Consider the following 25,615-nt stretch of genomic DNA (forward strand, 5'->3'; position numbering starts at 1 on the left):
TGGTGCCACCTCCCCACTGAGCTCCCTCCCCTCCCCAACTCCATCTGCCACAGCCACCCCCAACACATTTTGAGAAATCCCTCAAGCTGGTGTTGGCAACCCTATGCATTCCCAACCACGGCGTACCATTCACCACAAGCACCACCACATGGAGATTTCAAGAGGCCCTCCAGTTTTGGCCAAAGGATCGCACTATCGCTAAGATATGATGTGCCAGGGTCCCAATCCACTGGGGATTGGTTATGCTCCCTTTCTATGTCAGGCACTCCGAAACACCACATTTTTCATTATCACGCATGCCCAGAGTGGAACCATGGCATGGCATGGACTACATGGTTCGAGCATAGCCCACCTCTGGGTTCAACCTAGGTTTGCCAGCTCTGGGTTGGGAAATACCTGGAGATTTTTGGGGCGGAGCCTGAGGAGGGTGGGGTTTGGAGAGGGGTGGGACTTCAATGCCATAGAGTCCAATTGCCAAAGCGGCCATTTTTTCCAGGGGAACTGACCTCTAACACCTGGAGATCAGTTGTAATAGCAGGAGATCTCCAGCCACTACCTGGAGGTTGGCAACCCTAGTTCAACCCCAGGTGGGTGTGATGGGAGTAGACGGGGGGCCCGACCGGATGACCCCTCGGTGCATCCCTTTCCATTCTCGGAATCTCCACCCCAGGCGTCCCTGGCTCAACTTCCTTTCCCTTGCCCCTCCCGCCGCTCGAGTGGCAGACCCGAAGGGTGGGCTCGATGCCGCCAGGCAAGGGTTAACCAGCCCCGACTTTCTTGCACTGAGGACGTCACAGATGTTTCAGAAGGAGAGGAGGGGGCGAGCCGTGGTCTATGGTGGTCTTTGTGAGGCATCGGAGACGGATCGCAGCAGCTGCACCAGCAACATTGCCTTCCCTCGGTTGGCACGCTCAGAGGCTCCCCCACCCCCGCCTGTCTTCCTCTCTCTCAAAGGGGCACAGACACCAGCAGGATCCGCAGAAGACTGGGGGCAAAGCCTCTCCCGCCCTCCCCGACGCGCAGCCTCTCCCCCTCCGAGATCGGTGGGCTCGCCTCTTCCTCGGTGGAAAGGTGGGTGTCTTTTTCCATCAGTAAAGGAGGTGGTGGAACCTGAAAAGTCGGTGAATGGAGACTGGCTTTTGCAAAAAAATAAATTGAAAAAAATTAGAAAGGGGGGGATTAGAACATTGACTCTTTCCAGAGTACAGGGTCTTCCACCAAGCATAGGAAAAACCTTCAGGCTGTGTTAAGTTGCATGAAGAAAGGCTGCGACCGGCTGTGTGGGTTGTGGGGGACACACTGGGCTGGTGTGCATCTCTGGGCACTCTGCATACGGCTCTGCAGCCTCTCTGCCTGTTCCCCTCCCCCCCCCCGCCTTTAACAAAAATCTGGGCATCTCACTTTACGGCATCACCTCTCTTCTTCCTCCCCAACCCACACCCTGTTTACTGTCGCCGTCGGGTGCTGGTCAGCACAGGCGACCGGGCAAGCGTGCAGGTGGGGCCGGGATGCCTGCGGCTGCATGCGGAGACAGGGTGGAGGGCACCCCTTTTTCGAGGCCAGGGTCTCTCCGCTCTGCCGAATGGGTGGAGGGCTTGTCTGTGCCCCTCTCCCGCCAGACTGCACGCGATGCCTCCGCTGCTTCATCCGTTGGCCCCCTGCAGAATTTTTTTTTTTTGCTCTTCGCCTGCAGATGCAGGAAATGAAATGCCAGCACACTGCCCTCCTCGCCTCGTCTCCAGCGGCATCTCCTCTGCGAGGTTCCTTTGTGCTTGCAAGCCGATAACGCTCCCCGCCTGGCCGAGATTCTCTGTTGGGAAAGGGCTTCTGGAGAACAAACGAGGCTTTCGCCCAGATGCCCGGTCAGTCCTTTGGGACCCAGTTTCCAGGGACTAGTAAACCAGGTCCTTGGTTACCAAGGGATGCTGCTGGCGTGCGAGCACATGATCTCTGGCAAGGGCTACCTCCCAAGCCTGGAGCCAGGGGACGGACTGCATCCAAATTGACCTTCACAGCTTTGCAATCCCTCCAGTTGACATTGGTCCAGGGAGAGGTCAAAGCCTCAGGGGATGCCGGACAGACCTTCATCCAAATGCAGCATCTCCTTTCTTTTGCAAAAAAAAAAGGAAAAAAAAGAATGGAAGTGTGCCACTGCCCTCCACCAGTAGTACCTGAGCAGTCTGAATAGGAGATGATGGGGATTAGAGGTGGGGGGGGGGGTGGCGGCTGTAGCCTTCGTGCCCTGATTGGAGGCTTCTTGGAAACATCTGGGTAGAAACAGGATCCTGGGTGAGATGCATCCTTTCTCCGATGCTACAGAGCTTTCTTGGATATCGGTCTGTGAAAAGGGGCCTCCGGGTGTATCCGTTGTACACACAACGAAGGTATTCTGCGGAAACTGCTCTGTACTATTCAGCGAGCGTTAGATGTCCAGAGTGGATTCTGTTTGGGTGTATCATTGCAGTTACTACCGTAAGCTCTACTCTCCGGCAACTCCCTGAGGAGAACTCATAGAGGAAAAATTGGGGCAGCGGGGGAGGGGGCATCCGCTCTGCATCCACAAATGCCGGAGGTTGATTCAGGTCATTCGTTGCTGGAAATCTTAGGCGGGAGTTTGCAACCAGGCGTGCTTTGCTGACCCCATTCTGACAGCCCATTGGAGCAAGTTGGTGGTCTTCTCGGAGACCGTTTCCTTGCTGTCTCTCTGACCAGGAACACCCAGCAGCATTTCGGGGTCTGGTCTCCTTCCAAGCTTTGGCTGAGGAGCAGGATTCAGATGTGAGGTTCTAGCAGTGAAGAGGGAGAGCCCCAGAAGTGTATGCAAAGGACACAGAGTACACCCCCAACCATCAAAGCAATATAAAAGGCTGGTCACCTTGGGGGGAGGGGGAGGAAGAATTTCTTCCAAGCAAAGGCGGGTCCTGCTTCCTAATTGAAGCCTCCTTCCTCGACTGGTGCTTTGCTGGAGCATTAAGAAGGAAGGGGCCCAGGTGGGCCCAGGAATGAAACCCGTGCACAGGAGCAAGAGGCACAGAGAGGGAGGGGGAGGGGGAGAGAGGCATTGCCAAATGGGACGATGCTCCATCTTCTCCCTGCAAGGCCCCCCCTTCTGAAATGGGGCAAACCAGGGAATTAATTATTCTTCCTGGACTTAGTAGCTCATTCCCTCTCCCTGCCTCTTTGGCCTAGGCTATTCTTGGCCCCACCACAGTCCTAGCAAGGCACCACTAGCTGCATCCCAGAATCATGACCACACATCACTTTCAGGTTTTTCTCGGGTACCATTTGGTGAGTTTGGTGGCACGGATGGTTATGGTTCTCTTGGCTGGTGTAGGAGAGCATGGTGTGGTTACGAGCAGTGGTTTGGAGCGGTGGACTCTGATCTGGAGAACCAGGTTTGATTCCCCACTCCTCCACATGAGCAGTGGATGCTAATCTGGTGAACCGGGTTGGTTTCCTCACTCCTCCACATAAAGCCAGCTGGGTGACCTTGGGCTACTCATAGCTCTCTTAGAGCTCTCTCAGCCCCACCTACCTCACAGGGTGTCTGTTGTGGGGAGGGGAAGGTGATTGTAAGCCGGTTTGATTCTTCCTTAAGTGGTAGAGAAAGTCGGCATATAAAAACCAACTTTTCTTGTTCTTCTTATCCGTAGAGTGAGCTGGGAAGAACTAACCTGGTTCTTTCGACTAGCCCCGCGCCACTCCCGTGTGTTTATTGTCATGGCTTTGCCTTTGGGGGCTTCTGGCTGGGCAGGAACATGGGAGCAGCATTCAGTGACTGGGAGAGGGGGAACTGCGGTGTGCTCAAGGCAAAGGCAGCATTTCTTCCACCTCAGTGCAGGATGCCAGGGGCAGGGGCGTGCTGAACAGAGTCAGAGACTGAAAAACCTGGATGTGGCAGGGCGTGGGGTTGTGGCTTTGTTCGTCCACCGCATTTGAGGGGAGAGTCTCCCCCACTAGGGTGGTTGGCTTGAAAACAGACTTCCTTGGCTCAGACTTTCTGGCCTTGTTCGCCCAAAGAAGGAACCGACTCCCACATCTCCCTACCCTGTGGTGTGTTCCAGTTGGGCTGAAAGATAGGGTTGCCAACTCTGGGTTGGGAAATTCCTGGAGACTTGGGTGGGTGGAGCCTGGGAAGGACAGAGTTTGGGGATGGGAGCAAGCTCGGCAGGGTATAATGCCCTAGAGTCCACCCTCCAGAACAGCCATTTTCTTCAGATGATCTCTGGAGATCAGTTGTAATTCCAGGAGATCTCCAGGCCATACCTGGAGGTTGGCAGTCCTAAGACCATGGGATGATGGATTAGGTCTATGGGGAGATGGTAAAATGCAGCCAAAGGGAGTCAGTTCCAGGTAACTGTTTGGCATCTTGCAGCACAGGGTCCGCCTCCCCCCCCCAAGGACAGCTGAAGGTGATCCACAGGAGCGACAAGCCCAATTGGTCCCACCTTTGTTCCAGCAGGGCCCCAGTACTGCCACTGACACCCTCCCCAAGGGAAAAGGTGAGGGGTTGGCTAGAGTTGCCAACTTCCAGGTGAGGCCTGGAGTTCTCCCAGAATTACAACTGATCTTCAGACTGCAGAGTTCAGTTCCCCTGGAGGAAATGGCACCTTCAGAGGGCAGACTCTATGGTATACCACAGATCCTAGGGAAACCCTTCCCCTAATCCCCCCCCCTCCACAGACACCACTTCCAAATCTACAGGAATTTCACAGGCTGGAGTTGGCGACCCTAAGGCCAGCTCTGGCTTAGGGCTGGGAATTTTGGCAGCAATGAAAGGCCTCTGAGGGGACCCTTGGCCTTCTCCAGCAGCAGGGGCCCTCAGAGGAGCAAACTGGGACATATTCAGACTCCTCGCTCCAAAAATCTGAGTTTCTGGCCCCCAGGTTCAGTCTGGTCTTCCTCCCCAGTAGGGTTGCCAATATCAAGGTGGGGCCTGGAGATCTCCTGGAATCATAAGTGATCTCCAGACTACAGAGATCTGTTCTCCGGAAGAAAATGGCTGCTTTGTAGGGTGGAGTCTAGGGCATTATATCTTGCTAAAGTCTCTCCCTCCCCTGACAAGGGCTTCATTCCCTCCCTAAAAGGATTTCTGGACCTCCCCCCCCCCAAAATCAGTATTCCTAAAAGGTATGGTGGAGGTGGAGAAATTTAACAAACCTTTGAACATGCATAATTCAGGCCAACAAATCGCTTTTGCAGAGAAATTTTAAAAACTGACGCAGCTGTCTACTATGAAGGCTTGCTTTGTGGCCTGGGAGGCCTTGTGGCTCAGTGAAAGACCTAGGGTTACCAACTCCCACTTGGAAAATTTCTGGTGATTTGGGGGGTAGATCCTGAGGAGGGCAGGTTTGGGGGAGGGTCCTCAGCTAGGTATAATCCCCTAGAGTCCACTGTCCAAAGCAGCCATTTTCTCCAGGGGATCCAACCTCTATGGTTTGGAGATCAGTCGTAATTCCAGAACTCCAGACCCCACCTGGAGGTTGGCAACTCTAGAAGGACCCCATGGAGCCCTCTGGTTCACCCTTAGTCACTGTAGGCAATCTGAAAGTGATTTGCCACCGTCTGTTCCTTCTCCAGTCAGTAGGGTTGCCAACCTCCAGGTACTAGCTGGAGATCTGCTATTACAACTGATCTCCAGCTGACAGAGATCAGTTCCCCTGGAGAAAATTGCCGCTTTGACAATTGGGCTCTATGGCATTGAAGTCCCTCCCCTCCCTAAATCCCGCCCTCCTAAAGCTCTGCCCAAAAACCTCCCGCCAGTAGTGAAGAGGGACCCAGCAACCCTAACATTCAGGGCAGTCTGGCTGTGAATGAGAGGCAAGTCCAGTCGAGAGGGCCTGAGTGCTATGCAGGGACCCAGCAAGGAAGATCTGAACTCCATGGCAAAGGCAGCAGCCCAGGAGAGCCCTGCAAACACAAGCCCAGGAGAAATAGACACCTTCCTGTAAGTAGGGTTGCCAACCTCCAGGTACTTGCTGGAGATCTGCTATTACAACTGTTCTCCAGCCGATAGAGATCAGTTCTCCTGGAGAAAATGAATGGCCACTTTGGCAACTGGACTCTATGGCACTGAAGTTCCTCCCCTCACCAAACATTTCCCTCCTCAGGCTCCACCCCAAAAACCTCCTGCTGGCAGCAAAGAGGGACCTGTCAATCCTACCTGTAAGGGTCCAGGGGCATGAAGCCCTCCAAGGAAATGGGTCCCTTCAGACCTTATCAGGCATCAGTTTAAAAATGCAAAGGGGAGGGATCCTGCACGCTGGCCCTCTCCCACACACTGATTTTCATGTCAGGGTTGCCAGCTCTGGGTTGGGAAATTCCTGGGGATTTGGGGGTAGAGCGTGGAGAGGGTGGGATTTGGGGAAGGAAGGGACCTCAGCAGAAGAGAAAGCCAAAAAGTCCACCCTCCAAAACAGCAATTTCTCCAGGCCAACTGATCTCTGTATTCTGGAGATCCTTTGTAATTCCGGAGGTTCTCCAGGGCCCACCTGGAGGTTGGCAACTCTAACTGGAGTCTATATGCTTACAACTGTACGTGAGTAGGGGACTTTCCTCAATATTGGGAAACGTGGAACATGCAGGTTCCTGTCTGTGCTCTGTGTAAAGGTCGGATCAGCTCAGACCTTCAAACCAACGTGTGTAGGAATGAAGCGTGACAGCCAACCCCTCAGGGCCACAATCCTGAGCGCTGGGGAGTGACTCTAATGGAGCAGACATACTGACAGACTGGAGCAAGGGGGGTGGGGGAGACACCTTGAGGTGGAGCTGTGCATGCTAGGAAACGGAGATGCAACAGGGCCAGCGTAGGTGTTTTTTTTTCCTGTTGAAAGGTAGCTGTGGAAAGGCCCTCTGGGCTTTATCAGAGCAGCAGAGAGAGGCACTGAACACTCCACCCTCCCTTTCTCCCCCTCCCCACCAAGCCGCTTTCCCATTTATGGTAGGAGAGATAATATCTCTCCCTTTTTCCCTCTGATGAAGAGAGCTTTGCTTCTCCAAAGCTTAAACCCTGGAAATCTTGTTGGCCTTTAAGGTGCTACTGGACTCGAATGTTGCTCTCCTGCTTGATCTCCTGCTATTACAACTGATCTGGAGAAAATGGGCCGCTTTGGCAATTGGACTCGATGGCATTGAAGTCCCTCCCCAAATCCCACCCTCCTCAGGCTCCGCCCCAAAAACCTCCTGCCGGTGGCGAAGAGGGACCTGGCAATCCTACCAAAGCCGGCTGCCCACCTGCAACTCTCTTTCCTCCTGCAGGCAAAACCGCAGCTGCCAGGCTGGTTTGGAGGGAAAGGGTTCAGCACCTGGAACACGCTGCTAATTACCAAGCGTAAACGGCTATAGTAAAGTCCAGCTGCAAAGTGCACTGAAAATGTATTGAAAGTGCATTATTCAGGACATGTGAAAGTGCCCAAGGTTAAGAAGCTGTGTGTGTGTTGCTGAAAGGAGACAAAATGCACAAGACAGGCAAGCAGGATGTGGGGCCAATTCAAGAGAGAGTTGCCATCGAGGCCAAGGCAGGAGACATGGCTCAAAGACAGAGTCTGCAACCACTACCTGTGCCAAGGATGCAGTAGCGAATCCAGAAAGTCTCCAAATGGTTCAGCTGATGAAGAAATCAGGTTGTATATGTAGGACTTGTCTGATATAGAAATCTCAGTGGCGGAGGTCATTCTCCGGGCAGGGATTCCAGATGCCAGCTGCAGTCCACACAGACATGAAACTCTCACCTCTGCTATGGAACTAGTGTAGGTGTTAGGCGACACACTCAGCGTTTTGGCATCTTTTATAGCAAACGACAGCGACACAACGCAAACGTACAGAACAAAAAAGAATCCTGAAGTTTGCCATGAAACTGCAAGAGCTGGCCAGCTGTTTGCAGCTTGTGAAAGGGATTGGGTGAAACTGCAGAACAAGGACCTTCTGGTACGCTTTTGTCAGGTGACGGACCAGACTGTCTTGGCAGGCCTTGGCCAGATATCAGTTGTACATAAGCTGTGTTGGGAAGGAGGTTGATTTGTTTGAGACATTTGTCTTCCGCTTTGCTTAAGAGAGCCAGCGTGGTGTAGTGGTTAAGAGCGGTGGTTTGGAGCGGTGGATGCTGATCTGGAGAACCGGGTTTGATTCCCCACTCCTCCACATGAGTGGTGGACGCTAATCTGGTGAACTGGATTTGTTTCCCCACTCCTACACATGGAGATGCTGGCGATTGAACCTGGGACTTTCTGCATGCCAAGCAGATGCTCTACCACTGAGCCACAGCCCCTCCCCCTAATGAACGTGACGTTTCTCAGCCTCTCTAGGTTGCCACCAGGGGCTCAGAATTTTTGTCCTCCCCGGGTAGGCTTGCCATCTCCTGGAAAGAGATCCATTCCCCTGGAGAAAATGGCTGCTTTGGAAGGTGGGCTTCATGGCATTATACCCCACCTTCCCCAGACCCGACCTGCAAATCTCCTGGAATTTCAAAATCTGGAATGGCAACCCTACTTTTGGGAGGTCTTGCGAAGCCTTGCAGTGAAAGCCCTGCTCTCTTCTGTGCTTTGTAGAGGAATTCATGACCTCATGCCCATGGATAGCTCATACAGAGACAGGTGCCCCCCCCCCAAGGGCTGCAGGAGCCAGGTCATGAAGGGCCATAAGGTGAGCAGCATCACCTTGAGAAGGCCTGGAGGTTCACAGGCAATCAACACAGTTGCTGCAAAACTAACTGGAGAGGTGTGTGATAGCCCACATTCCTCCGAAAGTGTGCCGTGTGGCATGCTTCACCTGTTGTATCTGCTGAGCAGTGTCCAAGAGCAATCCGAGATGGAGTGAAGTCAGTCCAGCCAGCGTGGCGTAGTGGTTAAGAGCGGTGGACTCTAATCTGGAGAACCGGGTTTGATTCCCCTCTCCTCCACATGAGCGGTGGAGGCTAATCGGGTGAACCCGGTTTGTTTCCCCACTCCACCACATGAAGCCTGCTGGGTGACTTGAGCTAGTCACACTCTCTCATCCCCACCTACCTCACAAGGTATCTGTTGTGGAGAGAGGACGGGAAGGCAATTGTAAGCCAGTTTGAGACCCAAAGGTAGAGGAAAGCAGGGTATACACCCAGTCTTGTGAACCGCTCTTGGTCAGTTCCCATGGGACTGAACTTGCATTTCCTCAAGTCATAAGTACCTCCAGATGAGCACTGTTGCCCCAGAGGTGATATGATAATCATCTTCAAGTACTTGAAGGGCTGTCATATAGAGGATGGTGCCGAGTTGTTTTCTGTTGCCACAGAAGGTTGGACCAGAACCAACGGGTTGAAATTAAATCAAAAGAGTTTCCGTCTAGACATTAGGAAGAATTTTCTAACGGTTAGAGCAGTTCCTCAGTGGAACAGGCTTCCTCGGGAGGTGGTAAGCGCTCCTTCCCTGGAGGTTTTTAAGTAGAGGTTGGATGGCTGTCAGCAATGCTGATTCTATGACCTTAGGCAGTTCATGAGAGGGAGGGGATCTTGGCCATCTTCAGGGCATGGAGCAGGGGTCACTGGGGTGGGGGGGAGGTAGTTGTGAATTTCCTGCATTATGCAGGGGGTTGGACTGGATGACCCTGGTGGTCCCTTCCAACTCTATGATTCTATGAGAAGGCAAAGAAGAAGTGGCAAGCATAGCTGGAGAGGAAGCCTGGAGAGGGAATAATGCTGTGGTTTGAAGAGTGCTTGGGCTATGTGCCAACACCCAGTGGCATAATCATGGTCTGAGTTGACTGGACACATCTGGACCACTTTGTGTTTCAGAAAGATGCGGCAGCCCTTTGGCACAATTAGCCATGGGTAACAAAAAAACTGTGCAGATTTCCCTAGCTGAGGAATCATCCACATTAACAAACTTTATGAAGATTTTCATGTATGAAATTACCCTTTGGCATTTCTTCTGCCTCAGAGCTCTTTCATTTTGGCACGCCGCAGATGCTAGATGATCTGGAAGACGTTTCCTGCTAGGCTGATGCCATTTTAAGTTTTGAACTCCACATACCCAACACAATGGAAGGCTGACTATCTTGACAAAAGGTGCACCTTCGCCCTCTTCAGGCTCTGCCCCAAAAGCCTCCTACCTGGTGACCTTGAGGAAGCCATCACCCCCCCTCTCTCTGGAGCTGGCTTTAGCTATCTTCGTACTCCAGGAGCCTACCAAGGACGTTGCGCCACCCAAGCCGCCTCAATCAGCACTTTGAAGGGGGAACTGCTTAGCTCATGAGAACGACATAAACTGGGAAACCTGATGAGGCATTATTTACCTCTCTCTCTCTCTCTTCCATGCTGCAGGTTTCTCTCGGTTGATGAGGGGTTTTATGAACCCTACAGATCCTCTCTTCTTCCCGTAGAGGCTGCTGAAGCGTCAGGAATTAAGGTAAAGGTGGCCACCTCCGCTGCTTTGGAGGCGGGGCTTTTGCTGCACTGCCACCCGTGGGCGGGGCCCTTGCCACTCCACCCCATGTAGGGTGCTAACCTCCAGGTGGTGGCTGGAGATCTCCTGTAATTGCAACTGATCCCTGGGGCAATGTGGGCCACGGGATTCTGTATCCTATTCGGTCCCCTGTGGCATGCTGGTTGCTGGCTCAGCTCGCCCTTGGGCCAAAGCCAGCAGAGAGGGAAGCAGAAGAAGAGAGGGAGGGAGGGCGGTGCAGGCTGCCTGTGGCCCTTGGGGAGGAAACAGTTTGGCACCGGACCAGGAGAAGATTCTCTTTATAGGGTTGCCAACCTCCAGGTGAGGCCAGGAGATCTGAAATTACAACTGATCTCCAAACTACAGAGATCATTTCCTTTGGAAAACTGGCTGCATAGAAGGGTGGACTATATGCCCTTATACCCTGCTGAGGTTCTTCACAAATTCTGCCCTCCCCAGGCTCCACACCCAAATCTCCAGGAATTTTCCAACCTGGGGTTGGCAATCCCCTCTGGAGGGCCTCGGGGGGAGGAAGGTGGGGTTGCTGCTGCTCTTTTCTCAGCTCCTTGGCTGTTCTTTTCCATTTTGTTCTGTTTCTCTTGCTCAGGTCTGCTGGCCATGGGCAATCTGATAAAGGTATTGGGCAAAGATTTAGAAAACTGCCCTCATTTCTTCTTGGATTTTGAAAGTAAGTCCCAGGCATGGGGTGGGGGAAATTTCTGTGGCTGCTGGCAGCTGGAGTCGCTCTTCTCCACAAATGTGGGGGCTGGGGGAGGGAGGCATCCTTTGTGATAGTTTTACATTGGGGCAGCACCTTACTTTGATGGGAAGGGCCAGACAGTGGCAGCCAGATACAACAGCAAAGCGTGCCTACAAAGGTATACCGATTTAGCTTTTGTGGCTTCCCCAAGGAATCCTGGGAATTGTTGTTTGGGGAGAGAGCTAAGAAATCCCTAGTTTTCCCAGAGACCCTGGACCTAGGGAATAACTTCGGAGTCTGGCTAGGTAGGACACAAACTTCAGCAGTCAGGCCAAAAAGATGAAGGCCTCCAAAAGGAAAGTTATTAAATGTTAAAAACTCCGACACCTTTGTCCCCTTTAAGTCAGATCTTTTTCCCCTGCCGTTAAGTCTCCATTCACTCACAAATTACTTCATTTATACCCCACCTTTCTCCCCAATGGGGGCTCAAACCAGCTTACATAAGGTTGCCAACCTCCAGGTAGTAGCTGGAGATCTCCTGCTATTACAACTGATCTCCAGGCGACAGAGATCAGTTCCCCTGGAGAAAAGGGCCACTTTGGTAATTGGACTTTATGGCATTGAAGTACCTCCCCTCCCCAAACCCCGCCCTCCTCAGGCTCCACCCCCATACCTCCCACTGGTGGCAAAGAGGGACCTGGCAATCCTAAACTCACAAGATTCTTGTGTCCTCTGTTTTCTCCTCACAATAACCCTGTGAGGTAGGCTCGGCCAAGAGTCATCCAAGGTCACCCAGCAAGCTTCTGTGGCAGAGTGGGAATTTGAACCTAGGTCTCCCCGATCCTAGCTTGACACTCTAACCACTACACCATACTGGCTCTCCAAAGCCAGAGGTGGGGAAGTTATTATGGTTGAGGGAACACATCTGGAGGAGCTGCTCTTTTGGACTCCAAAGCACTCAAAAGTATTGTCAGGAGCAGCGCACCCCTGAAATGCATCATTGGCTGGCTGGCCAAATGGTTCCAGGACCACTCTGAGAGCCGCGAAGGGGAAAGGAAGGCCACATCTGGGTCTCCACCAGCTTTCGAGAGCTCCAAACTGGTGCTGAAAACGGGAAGAGCGGACATCTACCTTGGAGCCCCCAGAAGCGAATGGAGACCCAGATGGGCTCAGGTGAAAAATTTGAAGTCAGAACCGACGACACGCAGTGATGTGGGCCTTGGACTGGTGAGGAGGGAGAGGTGTGAACTGGGACAGCTCAGCTCAGCCATGGACTCCCTGGGTGGTGTAGGGAGGGGGAAACGGCTGCTGTGAGGACTGGGGCAGGGACAATGTGGGGAGGCTTGCCATCTGGAAGTCCCAATGCCTCTGAACTGCAGCTAAAATGGGGTTTTCCCAGGAAACCACCCCCACGTGGAAATCTTAGGCAAGTCTGCAACATAAGAATAGTAATGCTGGCCTTCCCTTCCAAAAATGTTTTTAGGATGACTGAACTAATGTATGCGAAGCACTTTGAACCCTTGAAAGGCAGTAAATAACATGCTAAATATTAGCATTTCCAATAGGGCTGAGACGCAGCTGGCTTTCTTGTTCTCTCAGGCGCTACTGGACTCAAACCTTGCTCTTCTACCATAGATGAAAACAGCTACCCGCCTGAAGCTATTCTGGTGTCTCTCCATCCAGTAAAGCTTCTTCTGTCGCTCCCTTCTCAAAGAAGCGAGTCCCATTTAAAGGTGACAGCGGCCAGGCGAGGGCTTCCGTGTCCCTGCGCGGTGGCACAATCCCTGTTGGGACCACATCTGTAAATAAAGCAAAATGCTGAGGTGTAAATGCTTTTAGACAGTCTCCATCCTGTTTCAATGGGCCTTGGATAGGGCAATCTCCAACTCATCAGCCTCTGGCCCCCGCTGAACGTGTGTGCGCCATGCCCCCCCCCCCCCGAAACCTTGTTGGAGAACAGCGACTCTCTACCTTCTCCGTTCCTTACCATTAATTTCCCTCCCCATCAGTCAATGCTCATCTCCACTCAGGGGCAGGAAGAGGCAGGAGGGATCCAGAATTGGCTCAAAGATGGAGTCTTGGCCTCTGGTCTCCAAGTCACTGTCGGTGGGGAGCCTGCTGCAGTGTCTGTGCTCTTGCCTCCAAGATGACCCTTGGTGTGGGCACGGGACAGCCTTGCTTGGAAGCCAAGATTGGTTGCCGGAGGACTCTTCCTGCCGCCGCGGTGGGGGGGTGCTTTCCACGGCTACATTGTCCCGCAGACCCCTCCCCTCCCTGCCCCCCACTACCCATCATGCTTTTCTCCCTCTTGTCTCTTCTCTTGCAGGTGTCACATGGGGAACCTTCTTAAAGTGTTGACTTATAACGAGCTTGACCAAGGCCCTAGTTTTTTCCTTGACTTTGAACGTGAGAAGGGATTTTTCTTTTTTTTGTTTTTGCCTTTTATTTTGAGCCATGATTTGTTTCGTTGATTTAGTCATTCTTAAATGTTGATTTATGCCACCCCATGTCACCTCGCCGGGGGAGTGGGGGGAAGAGGCGCAGGAAACAGAGCAGATGAGGTTGAGTTACAGGGGAAGGCTCAGCGTGGTGGGAGAACAGCAAGACCCCTGCAGGGGGAGCTGTTGCCTAGGATGCTGGGTATGCTTGCCAAACTCCAGGTAGAACCTGGAGATCTCCTGGAATTACAACTGGTCTCCAGACAATAGAGATCAGTTCCACTGGAGAAAATGGCAGCTTTGGAGTCTGGACTCTATGGCATTATACCCTGCTGAGGTCCCTCTCCTCCCCAAACCCTGCCCTCCCAAGGTTTCTCCCCCCAAATCTCCAGGAATTTCCCAACCTGGAATTGGCAACCCTAATGGAGAGGCAGGGAGGGTTGTTGATGCTTCTTAGGGCCCCAGAGACCAGTAGCTTGGGAGGGAGGATTTTGGAAACCCAGCTGCAGCTCTGCGCCCAGAAGATCCCCCCGTTTCTCTGACCAGCAGTCCCGACACTGCGCCTTGACCTGGATGGCGGCCCTGATCTGAGATCCTTTTCCCAGGCATGTGGTAAGAGAGGCAACTCTCTCCTAAAAAAGTCTTGGACTGCTTCCGAGGGGCATGCTCCTGGGCATCTGGTGGCACCCCGTGGCTCCTTCTCAGGAGCAGAATCCAACCTGGGGGCAAAGCCTCTGTGTGCCTGGACCATGGAGGAGTACACCCCTGAGCCTGCTCCTGTCACTGAGTTGCCTGCCAGCAGAAGGGTGAGCACATCCTTAAGCTAGGGTTGTCAACCTCCAGGTCTTATCTGGAGATCTCCTGCTATTACAACTGATCTCCAGCTGATAGAGATCAGTTCACCTGGAGAAAATGGCCGGGTTGGCAATTGGACTCTGTGGCATTGAAGTCCCTCCCCTCCCCAAACCCCGCCCACCTCAGTCTCTGCTCCCCAAAACTCCTGCCGGTGGCAAAGAGGGACCTGGCAACCCTACCTTAAGCACAGGAGACCAGGACCATGATGAAAGGGATCTAGGCAGAGGGCGAGAAGCGGGGAAGAAGGGACCCTTGAGAGAGACTGAAGGCTCACTTGAAGCCTTGGATAGATGGGTGGTGGGCCTCTCCTTGCCAGCGTTGCCATTGACTTGCTCTCGGTTTGGTTTCCATACTTCTGGTTTTATTTGTCCTGCATCTTTATTTTCCAACTTCCCTCCCGTGCAACCAAGAGCTGCAAAGGAGGCCTGTGGGCTTGCTAGAGAGAAGCTGGGCACATCCTCTCTCTTGCAGCCCCCAGCCCCTGCCCGGCTTGCCCAGGCCCTTCAGGGGCATTTTAAGACCCCTTCCCCTCCCTAAGCGGTGTGCCCCAGGATTCCTGGCATAGCTGTAGAGTTCTCAGCTCACGCGTCCCGCTCCGTTGACACCCCTGAGAATGCCAGCTTTGCTTGTGCAGTTGGGACAGCCCTGAGTCCACAGAAGAATGTTTTTAGCACCTCCCCTCTCCTGTCACCCCTGCCCCAGCAAGCCCTACAGACTTCCCACGTCCACCCTGCATAGGGACCAGGTTGACCCCTTTACTGAGCATGGCGTCTTCTGAGTGCTGTCTTTCTGGGTGGGTTTGCATGTAGATGCGCAGCCCACAGAAGCCGAGACGGCTGTGTGGAACCAGGTGAACGCCGTCCTGGAAGAGGCCCAGACCATCCTGGCGGAGCTGCAGTCCTACACGGGAGCCGGACAAGAGATTAGAGAGGTACATCAGTGTACCCTGAGGCAGAGCAGCTGCTGGCACCCTCTACCCCAGGGGTGTCAAACTCATTTGTTAGGCGGGCCGGATATGACATAAATGTCACTTGGTCGGGCCAGGCCATGTGGAAGGAAAGAAAGAAAGAAAGAAAGAAAGAAAGAAAGAAAGAAAGAAAGAAAGAAAGAAAGAAAGAAAGAAAGAAAGAAAGAAAGAAAGAAAGAAAGAAAGAAAAGGAGGGTGGGAGGGAGACAGAGAAAGGAAGGAAGGAAGGAAGAGACGGAAAAAGAGGGAGAAAGAGAGGGAGAGAAAGAAAAGGAGAGAGAGTGACCGAAAAAGAGGGAGAAAAGATAAAAGCCTTTCCCTCCATGCCCGGCCGTGCACTTGGCCCCACTGCCCGGCATGACTGGGCTGAAGCCTTCCCCACTCCCTCCCTGGCCACGTACGGCCCCTGGAAGCCCAGAAAAGGCCGGGGGAGGGGGAAAAGGGGGACTGGGTGCCTCGGCTTTGCGCGCCGGATAAAAGCCCTCACTTGCTAGCACTCCAGCGTCCATGCTGTCTGCTGCGTGCACTGACTAGTGACATGAGGGAAAGGGCTGCAGGCATGGGCAGTGAGCATGGGCAGTGGCGGGAGGGCTTGTAAGCAGATAAGGGAATGATGTGCATGCAGGTGGGTGTGAGGGAAGGAGGGCATGAGTGCTTTCTGGTGGGCAGAGAAGGGAACAGGATGCCCAGGGAACTCTCTGCCCGGGACTCCCAAAAACTGGAACCTGGCCTGGAGTTACAAAAGGAACCTGCCACATTCAAAACGAGCTTGATTCCCCCAAGGCCAGCCAGCAAAGGGTCCCTCCTCTGTTGCCCTGGGCCTCGCTGGATTCATCCTTCACTGTCTTGTTGTCTTCCCCGTAGGGTTGCCAACTTCAGGTTGGGAAATACCCAGAGATTTTTGGGGTGGAGCCTGAGGAGGGCAGGGTTTGGAGAGTGGAGGGACTTCAGTGCCATAGAGTCCAATCACCAAAGCGGCCATTTTCTCCAGGGGAACTGATCTCCGTCGCCTGGAGATCAGTTGTAATAGCAGGAAATCTCTAGCCACCAGCTGGAGGTTGGCAACCCTACTTCCTTGGGATCTGGCACTCTTGATGAGACCACCAGTCACTAGGATTGCCAACTTCCAGGTGGCACCTGGAAATCTCCTGCTATTACAATTAATCTCTGGACGACCAAGATCAGTTCCACTGGAGAAAATGGCTGTTTTGGAGGGTGGACTCTATGGCATTATACCCTGCCAAGGTCCCTCCCCTTTCCAAACCCCACCCTCTCCAGGCTCCACCCCCAAAATCTCCAGGTATTTCCCAATCCAGAGCTGGCAACCCTACCAGTCGCCCGCTCACAGCCCACAAGTTCATGGGATTGATCCAGATTGGCTGACAGAACGAGCATAGGCTGGAGAGCTTCTGAGGAAACCGGGGTCTGAAATGGAACTTCGAGGGGTGAGGTGAGGGAGCTTGTTGCAACCTTGTGTGCTCACAACCCGGAAGGAAACAAGCAGGGTGCAGCATCCGTATTTGGGACAGGGAAGCAGTGTTAAGCCCTGGCCTGGGATAAAGCCCGGGAGAGCCTTCTGCAAAGGGAAGAAGAACCCCCAGCACCTGGAAAGGGTGGGGGGAAGTGTTTCACCGCTTGATTTTTTTCCTTCCTTGTAGGCAATCCAAAACCCGAGTGACCTGGAGCTGCAAGAGAAAGCGTGGAATGCCGTCTGTCCTCTAGTGGCAAAGCTGAAGCGGTTTTATGAGTTCTCTCTTAGGCTTGGTAAGCACATTTTTAGCATCGGGGGTTTGGAGGAGAAGGAAGAAGAGGACCAAATCTCAACTTCCTCTTCTCGTTCTGCACTCTGCAGATGGTGTCCGGCTGCCCAGTTTAACATGAAGCCATTTTTCCATCTTGACTGAGTGGGGGGAGATACACATGCACCCTCACATGACAAGAGATTACATTTACCAAACCCCAGTGGGTGGTGTTATATGAGAGCTGGCTAGGATGTTGCTGCAGTTGTCTTGTTCGTGGGCTTCCTAGAGGCACCTGGTTGACCACTGTGTGAACAGACTGCTGGACTTGATGGGCCGCGGTCTGATCCAGCATGGCTTGTCTTATGTTCTTAGTAGTAAGAGCAAGGTTGGAGGGCAGGCCATGTAGAAAGAAACCTGTCCAGACTGTGGGGAAGCAGAGGACATAGGAGCTTTATAGCTGGCAGTGGTGTGGGACTGGCTCTTAGAAGTCACCTGATTCTCAGGACTAGGTGGTCCTGGGTTGTGGCTTTAGCTGCCTCCATTCTCTTGCCAGTGGGCAACCTGGTGAGCAGGGGAGCACTGCTTGACGTGGAAGGCCCTGTGTCTCAGGTGGAGATGGCTGCAATTCACTTCTGAGCAAGCAGATATTTGGTAGAAAATCTGCTTGGTGTGCAGAAGGTCCCAGGTTCAATCCCCAGCATCTCCATTTAAAAGGATCAAGTACTAGATGATGTGAAAGACCTCAGCCTGTGACTTTGCTGCCAGTCTGAGTAGACAATACTGACCTTGATGGACCAAAGGTCTGGTTCAGTATAAGGCAGCTTCATATGCATATATCTGATTATTGCGTACTGGAAAACGGTACCATTATTTGATGACTTGTCTTCTCCTTCGTTCACTCTTGGGCCACTCCACAGCCTTGCACACAGGCCTGAACTTTAGAGCCCAGGAGCACTGAAGCACCCCCTATGCCACCCCATACCTTGATCAGCCAGCCATCTAGCAGAATGGGGTCTGAGTTGTGGACTCAGTGTGGTGTAGTGGTTAAGAGCGGTGGTTTGGAGCGGTGGTTTGGAGCGGTGGAGTCTGATCTGGAGAACCAGGTTTGATTCCCCACTCCTCCACATGAGCGGCAGACGCTAATCTGGTGAACTGGATTTGTTTCCCCACTCCTCCACACAAAGCCAGCTGGGTGACCTTGGACAAGTTACGGCTCTGTTAGAGCTCTCTCAGCCCCACCTACAGGGTGTCTGTTGTGGGGAAGGGAAGGTGATTGTAAGCCGGTTTGAGTCTCCCTTAAGTGGTAGAGAAAGTCGGCATATAAAACCCAACTCTTCTTCTTCTTCTTCTTTGATCCTCTCCCCACAAGCTGGAAAGACTCAGCCAGCATCTTCAATGCTATGCTTGGTCTGGCAATACCAAGGCTGTGTGTGACATGCCCTTTTTCTGCCTTCTGTCTCTCCCAGAGAATGCTTTGCGGAGTTTGCTGGAAGCCCTCACCAGCCCTCCGTACGCGCCGACTCAGCACCTGGAGCGAGAACAGGCCCTGGCCAAGCAGTTTGCAGAAATCTTACACTTCACTCTCAGTTTCGATGAGCTCAAGGTACCGCTGAAGGGGGTCAGGAGAGCACCCCGCTGGCAGGATTGTGTCCACAGATGGGGTTTTTGCCTTTAGTCACCCTAGTGGGGATGTCATCTCAGGATAAAGTGCCACAGCCCTGCCATAACAGCTTCTGAATTGTGCTCATGCAAACAATGCTGTGTGCATTGGACAGCTTGTGTACACATGTGTGCACACGCACAAAACACGTTCTAAATTATCGGAACAGGTGAGGACCTGGCTTATGAAATGCATGCTATGTTTTCTCCCATATCTGGAGAGAAGCAGCCTGTTTCACATTGAGCGGGCACTAAAAGACCCCTCCCTTGTTTCCCTCTGCATGCCAGATGACCAACCCTGCCATCCAGAATGACTTTAGCTACTACAGAAGAACTATCAGTCGAAACCGAATCAACAATTTGCAGGTGAGCACATTTCTGCCCTTCCCAGAGTTTGGAACAGTGCGGGGGGGGGGGGGGGACTTTCATGCGCATGAAAATGGTGAGAATGAAGCCATCGCTGTTGTTAATGGTGAGCGGGAATGTCCCTCCTCCATAGCACCTTTTCTCCTTTCCTGCCGTGCAGTTAGATGCGGAGAGCGAAGTGAACAATGAAATGGCCAATCGGATGTCGCTGTTCTATGCAGAAGCCACCCCAATGCTGAAAACTCTGAGCAACGCCACGACTAAGTTCGTTTCAGAGGTGAGTGACGTCTCTGTGGAGAGGAAGCCTCTTGCCTTCGGGAACTACAAATCCCAAAGTGCCTTGGCCAGCTGGGTTGCTGCTGTTTTAAATGTGTAGCTTGTAGTAAACAAGCTCTTAGCAGCCTGAATAGTCGTGACTATTCTGCTCTTGTCAAAGCTTGGAAGCTAAGCGGGGTCAGCCCTGGATAGCTTTTGGATGGGAGACCACGAAGGAAGATGGGGGTTGGTATGCAGAGGAAGGCAATGGCAAACCAACTCTGCTCATCTCTTCCCTTGAGAACCCCATGATCTTGGGGTAGCCATGAGTCAGTTGCAACTTGATGGCACGCTATTATTATTGTTAGACAAGCTTTAACGGCAGACTTTCCCCAAAAGGAGCCAGAGTGGTATAGAGGTTAAGAGCTGTGGTTTGGAGCAGTGGACTCTGCTCTGGAGAGCCGGGTTTGATTCCTCACTCCTCCACATGAGCGGCGGATGCTAATCTGGTGAACTGGATTTGTTTCCCCACTCCTACACACGAAGCCAGCTGAGTGACCTTGGGCTAGTCACACTCTTAGCCCCACCTACCTCACAAGGTGTCTCTTGTGGGGAGGGGAAGGGAAGGTGATTGTAAGCCGGTTTGAGTCTCCCTTAAGTGGTAGAGAAAGTCGGCATATAAAAACCAACTCTTCTTCTTCTAATCTGTTGGTGTAAGCATTTGAGTGGCATTTCTCCCCCATCAGGTATGAGTTCTCTCTTTCTTTCTCTCCCTGGGAAGGACGAATTAGGAGATCAGGGTTCCAATCTTGTCCCTTCCCTTCATTTCAGAACAAAACTCTGCCCATAGAGGACACGACTGACTGCCTAAGCACCATGGCCTGTGTCTGCAGGGTGATGCTGGAAACTCCGTGAGTTCTTTGCTTTCATTTACTAAATGCAGAGTCTGCTTTTCAGCCCCGTTGCCATCTGGGATGTCTTGCAACAATATCACAATGGTTAAAAATATAATCCACGCACATCCAATGCCAGACTAAAAAAGTGGAAAATAAGTAGCAGGAATCAGGATCAGTCGCCAAGGACTTTCCTTAAACGAAAAGGCCTCTTCTGGTTCGCACATTGCCCTGACCTGGATGGCCCAGGCTAGCCCGATCTCATTAGATCTCAGAAGCTAAGCAGGGTTGGCCCTGGTTAGCACTGGATGGGAGACTAGTGAGGAACTACAGGGTCGCTACACAGAGACAAACAATGGCAAACCATCCCTGAATGCCTCTTGCCTTGAAACCCCCATAAGGGGCTGCCTTAAGTTTGCTGTGACTTGGCAAAAAAAAAGTCCTCACATCATAATGGCCTCTTTGGGGAGCTGGTCCCACATAGGGTTGTCAGGTCCCTCTTTGCCACCGGTGGGAGGTTTTGGGGGCGGGGCCTGAGAAGGGCGGGGTTTGAGGAGGGGAGGGACTTCAATGCCATAGAGTCCAATTGACAAAGTGACCATTTTCTCCAGGTGGACTGATCTCTATCGGCTGGAGATCCGTTGTAATACCAGGAGAACTCCAGCTACTACCTGGAGGTTGGCAACCCTGGGCCATGGCAAAGGCTCTACTCTTTACCTCCAGGTTTCCGGAGTTTGGGCTCACCCATTGACTTTAGGAGGCTTCTGGAGGAAGAGGTAGTCTTTGGAGGCCCCGGATGACCAGGCTGCATTCTGGGGCCCCACACTCCTGGGAGGACTATTGATTAGTTACAGGCATCACATCCAATACCAATACCTTTAATGGCATAAAACACCTTTAATGACATAAAAGGCATCACGTCAGCTTCCCGTGAGTTGCCTAAGACCCAGAGAATGCCAAAGCAGCCTGGTGCAAATATAGCTCTGTGGGGAAGCATTTGGCAGGATCTAGATCTTCACCTGGCAGTGCCGGCAAATGGAAAAATTCTGGAGGAGGCTCTTTCCTGGATCTCTCTTCTCTTCTTTGCCACAGGGAATATCGGAGCCGGTTCACCAACACGGAAACCCTCCTGTTCTGCATGCGAGTGATGGTGGGGGTCATCATTCTCTACGACCATGTCCATCCTGTGGGGGCTTTTGCCAAGACCTCCAAAATTGACGTGAGTGACATTTCAATGTTCATAGAAGCAGCAACCTGTGCTCATCTGTTAGCAAGTAGGAAGTGGGAGAAGAAGCCCTCCTGGCCTGTTTACATCTGCTGATCAGTGCATTATTTGTCCCCCACCCCACTCCAAAAGTTTACTTACTTATTCAGTATGTTTCCATCCCACCCTTTCTCCAAGGTACTCAGGGTGGTGCACACCTCGCCCAAAGTCGTGTTGCAATTAACTTTCCACTTCTGGGTTTCAGTATTTAAGTCCAGATGGCTGCTTTGACATGCATTGGATAATGCACTTTAGTGATGGTTTGCAAGTGGATTTTCCTGTGTGAAACAGGAATACCCATTTCCAAATGATCGTTAAAGTGCATTGGAAGTGCATTATCCAACAGGTGTGAAAGCAGCCTGCATCTCCCTCAGTCTCTCTCCTCCCGGCCGTTGTCTTCTCCACTCCTTTTTTAACTTAGTTTTTTTCCTTGTTTCAAAGTCAGGTTATTACTTGGTTGCATTGCAGCCGCCCACCCCGCTTTGACCTTTGACTAACTAAGCTTCTCATTTGTTTTAATGCTCCTAGATGAAAGGGTGCATCAAGGTCTTGAAAGACCAGCCTTCCAACAGCACAGAGGGCCTCCTCAACGCATTGAGGTAAGGTCACCCAAGAGGCTTCTTTGAGAGCACCTTGGAAGGCTCAAGAATTCGAGGGAACTTGAAAGCTCACCCCACTCGCTACCTTGTGAAGATTATAATAATAATTTATTAATACGGTCACTGACCAGCAGAAAAAACAATAACAGCCCCAACCCTTGTGAAGATTGAGTTGGTCCTAACAGCCCAGTTTGGCCTGAGCTCGTTTGGGCTTGGAAGCTAAGCAGGGTTGGTCATGGTCGGTACTTGGATGGGAGACCACCAAGGAAGATTAGGGTTGCTACATGAAGAAAGGCCATGGAAAACCACATCTCTTGCCTTGAAAACCCCTTGAGGGGTTGCCATGGGTCAGTTGTAACACGAGGGTACATTGTTCTCAGTAACAGGCGTTTGCTGCTGTTGCTTGAGAATTCCAGCCATACGTTCAGAACAGAGCGTGGATTAGCGCACGCGTTCCCATGTGTATGTACAACCCACCTTTCTTCTGTCATAAATCTGAAAGTAATAGGCTCTGGTTTCCCAGGAGGTCTCCCACCCAGACTAAGCCCTACTGGTAGCTGCCACTAGGGGGCTGCATTGTGCACCCTCCAAACACACCCTGGGCACCAGGAAGGGATGCCCAGCCGTGACATTTCTATGGGTGGGAAATGGCAGGGAGTTCTGAACAGATTCCTGAGCTGCGTGGAACAATGACCTGATCTCGTCAGATCTCAGAAGTTAAGCAGGGTCGACCCTGGCAAGTATTTGGACGGGAGACCTCCAAGGACTACCAGGGTCGTGTCGAGGAGGCAGGCAATGGCAAACCACCTTCAAACATCTCTTGCCTTGAAAAGAAGAAGAGTTGGTTTTTATACCCCGCTTTTCTCTACCTTTAAGGAGTCTTAAAGCGGCTTGCAGTCGTTTTCCCTTCCTCTCCCCACAACAGACACCTTGTCAGGTAGGTGGGGCTGAGAGAGTTCTGAGAGAACTGTGACTGGCCCAAGGTCACCCAGCAGCCTTCATGTGGAGGAGCAGGGAAACAAACCCGATTCGCCAGATTAGCGTCTGCTGCTCTTAACCACTACACCACCAGGAGTCACCATAAGTCAGATGTGACTTGATGGCAAAAAAAGAAAGAAAAAAGAATCTGAAACTGATTGAGTGGAGAGAGAATAACTCAAAGACGTGATGTTACTAGCCATAGGAATTCAATGAGAACCAAAGTGACTTACACCATTCTCCTCTCCTCAAAGTTATTCTCACAACAACCCTGAGAGGTAGGTTAGGTCCAAGGTAATCCAGCAAGCTTCCGTGCCTTTCCAGAAAAGCAGAGGCAAGGAAAGGGTTGGCAATAGTCCCTGGTCTCTACCATCTCTCAAAACCACCAGTTCCAGGGAATTTTGAATTCAGTCATTACTCATTCCACCCCATCTCGCCCCCACCAGCCCTCTATTCTTAGCCAGAGTCCTGCATATGGGGTAATTATTATGGTGAGACAGGGTTGCCAACCTCCAGGTAATAGCAGAAGATCTCCTGCTTTTACAACTGATCTCCAGCCGATAGAGATCAGTTCACCTTGAGAAAATGGCCGCTTGGGCAATTGGGCTCTATGGCATTGAAGTCCCTCCCCTCCCCAAACCCCACCCTCCTCAGGCTCTGCCCAAAAAACCTCCTGCCGATGGTGAAGAGGGACCTGGCAACCCTATGGTGAGACCACACTTGGAATACTGTGTACAGTCCTGGTCACCACACCTAAAAAAGGATATTGCAGAGCTTGAGACGATGCAGGAAAGAGCAACCAAAATGGTCAGGGGGCTGGAGCAACTGCCCTATGAGGAGCGGTTAAAATGCTTAGGGCTGTTTAGCTTGGAAAGAAGGCGGTTAAGAGGAGACATGATAGAGGTCTATAAAATTATGCTTGGTATGGAGAGTGTGGACAGGGAGAAGCTTTTCTCCCGCTCTCATAATACTAGAACACGGGGTCATCTGCTGAAGCTGGAGAGTGAGGGATTCAAAACAGGCTTCCCACAAGGCAGACAAGGTGCATGTTTGTTCACCACAGCTCTGCTTCTTCTTAGGTACACCACTCGGCACCTCAACGATGACACCACATCAAAGCAGATCCGGGCCTTGCTGCAATGAACGCCTCCCAGGAGCTCCAGGGGAACCATTCGCCAGCAGCCCGGAGGAGAATTACTCCGTGAAAACCTTCAGCCGAAGTTTTAATGTTGACATGTTGCTATAAATAACCATTGGCCACCATATTCTTCATTTTGTAAAAAATAAATAAACCAAAAACAAAAACAAGAGGGGGGAGGGGGAGATTTTAAATATATATAAATATATATATATATATATATATACATATATAAAATTATGACGGAGAATCCTACCAACTCAATTTGCCAGCTTGTTCCGCCTCCTGAGATACTTGGAGTTGAACTCTGACCGAAGGGTGACTCTTTCCCTCGGTCCTCCGGGCTGTTCTGTGTCTAATCCCATTTGCATTGTAGTTATCTGTCCTCTTCTCAACCCCTACAAGTTGCTAAAGACGGACCAAGCTTCAAGCGGGAAGGAGGACGGAGTTTGGCCCAGAGAGATCAACCCCTTGCAGAAGCGCCGGCAGCCATCTTGGGACCGGGGTGGTGGTGGTGGTCCGTCTTGGGGTTCTTCTGGGGTCCAGAGATGGTCAGGGGAAGCGGGTAGGGTCCGGGGAGCTACGTGAGAAATTGACAAGAGAGATTCCTTCCTGCCGGAGGTGTAAATAATGTCTGTTGACTGGGGAGGTCCAGGAGGAGTGAGGGATGGTGACGGGCATCATCGTTAAAAAAATCTTCAGCACTGATTCCATTCAAAATGGCTCAGTCACACCTTTTAGATTTTTAATATAAACAATTAAAAATCACTCACCCATTATTTTGTACATTTTTGTGTCAAATAAAATGAGATGGGGAAAAAGATGTGTCAGAAGAGACTGCCCTGGTTGTCTTTTTTACTATGTCGGCACTCTGCGTATGCTCTGAGGGATTTTCCCCCCATGATTGCTTCACATTCCACATGCTCGTGAAGCAATTATGGCTGCAATCGGAAGTTTACCGTACTTTCCCTAGGAGGAAGTTTCTTTGAATAAAATGGGACTGACTGCTGAGTAGACTAGTTGAGGCTTGCACCCTATGTGAACTAGCCTAAAGACAGTGGCAAAAATCATTACCTATGACCAAAGCCTTTATTTCGGTGTAAATCAAGCCTGCATAGTTAAGCAGCATACGGCACTGGTATATGCAGATAGAGTTCTCTGACTTGGGCTGCAGGAACATTTGGTTTTTTAAAGGCTTTTGTTGATACAGAGACAAACACCTGAAGCTGCCTTATACTGAATCAGACCCCTGGTCCATCAAAGTCAGTACTGTCTGCTCAGACTGGCAGCGGCTCTCCAGGGTCTCAGGCAGAGGTCTTTCACATCACCTACTTGCCTAGTTCCTTAAC

The 25,615-nt window shown here is 51.8% G+C and overlaps 1 protein-coding gene across 3 annotated transcripts; it reads left to right on the top strand.

Annotated features, from left to right (window-relative positions):
• Positions 1 to 1,001: 1,001 nt before the first annotated feature.
• LOC130474588 (CYFIP-related Rac1 interactor A-like) lies at positions 1,002 to 24,669 on the top strand. Of its 3 annotated transcripts, XM_056846276.1 has the most exons (12): positions 1,002 to 1,071; positions 10,292 to 10,376; positions 11,020 to 11,100; positions 15,215 to 15,336; positions 17,031 to 17,136; positions 18,581 to 18,717; positions 19,062 to 19,139; positions 19,300 to 19,416; positions 20,226 to 20,305; positions 21,380 to 21,506; positions 22,080 to 22,150; positions 24,208 to 24,669. In XM_056846276.1, the coding sequence occupies exons 3-12, from the start codon at positions 11,031 to 11,033 to the stop codon at positions 24,269 to 24,271; spliced, it is 972 nt and encodes a 323-aa protein (XP_056702254.1). In that variant the 5' UTR covers positions 1,002 to 1,071; positions 10,292 to 10,376; positions 11,020 to 11,030; the 3' UTR covers positions 24,272 to 24,669. The 3 variants fall into 3 exon arrangements, with proteins under 3 accessions (XP_056702254.1, XP_056702253.1, XP_056702255.1); XM_056846275.1 differs by lacking the exons at positions 1,002 to 1,071; positions 10,292 to 10,376 and adding an exon at positions 13,439 to 13,518; XM_056846277.1 differs by lacking the exons at positions 1,002 to 1,071; positions 10,292 to 10,376; positions 11,020 to 11,100; positions 18,581 to 18,717.
• Positions 24,670 to 25,615: the final 946 nt, after the last annotated feature.

This window comes from Euleptes europaea, chromosome 3 (assembly GCF_029931775.1).
Source record: "Euleptes europaea isolate rEulEur1 chromosome 3, rEulEur1.hap1, whole genome shotgun sequence".
NCBI classification, from domain to species: domain Eukaryota; kingdom Metazoa; phylum Chordata; class Lepidosauria; order Squamata; family Sphaerodactylidae; genus Euleptes; species Euleptes europaea.

Bases quoted from the DNA above. Each gene is read 5' to 3' on its own strand.
- LOC130474588 (XM_056846275.1), top strand. From the start codon at position 13,446: ATGGGGAACCTTCTTAAAGTGTTGACTTATAACGAGCTTGACCAAGGC. The intron at 19,417-20,225 runs GTGAGTGACGTC...CCTTCATTTCAG, and splicing joins CGACTAAGTTCGTTTCAGAG to AACAAAACTCTGCCCATAGA. The intron at 22,151-24,207 runs GTAAGGTCACCC...GCTTCTTCTTAG, and splicing joins GGCCTCCTCAACGCATTGAG to GTACACCACTCGGCACCTCA.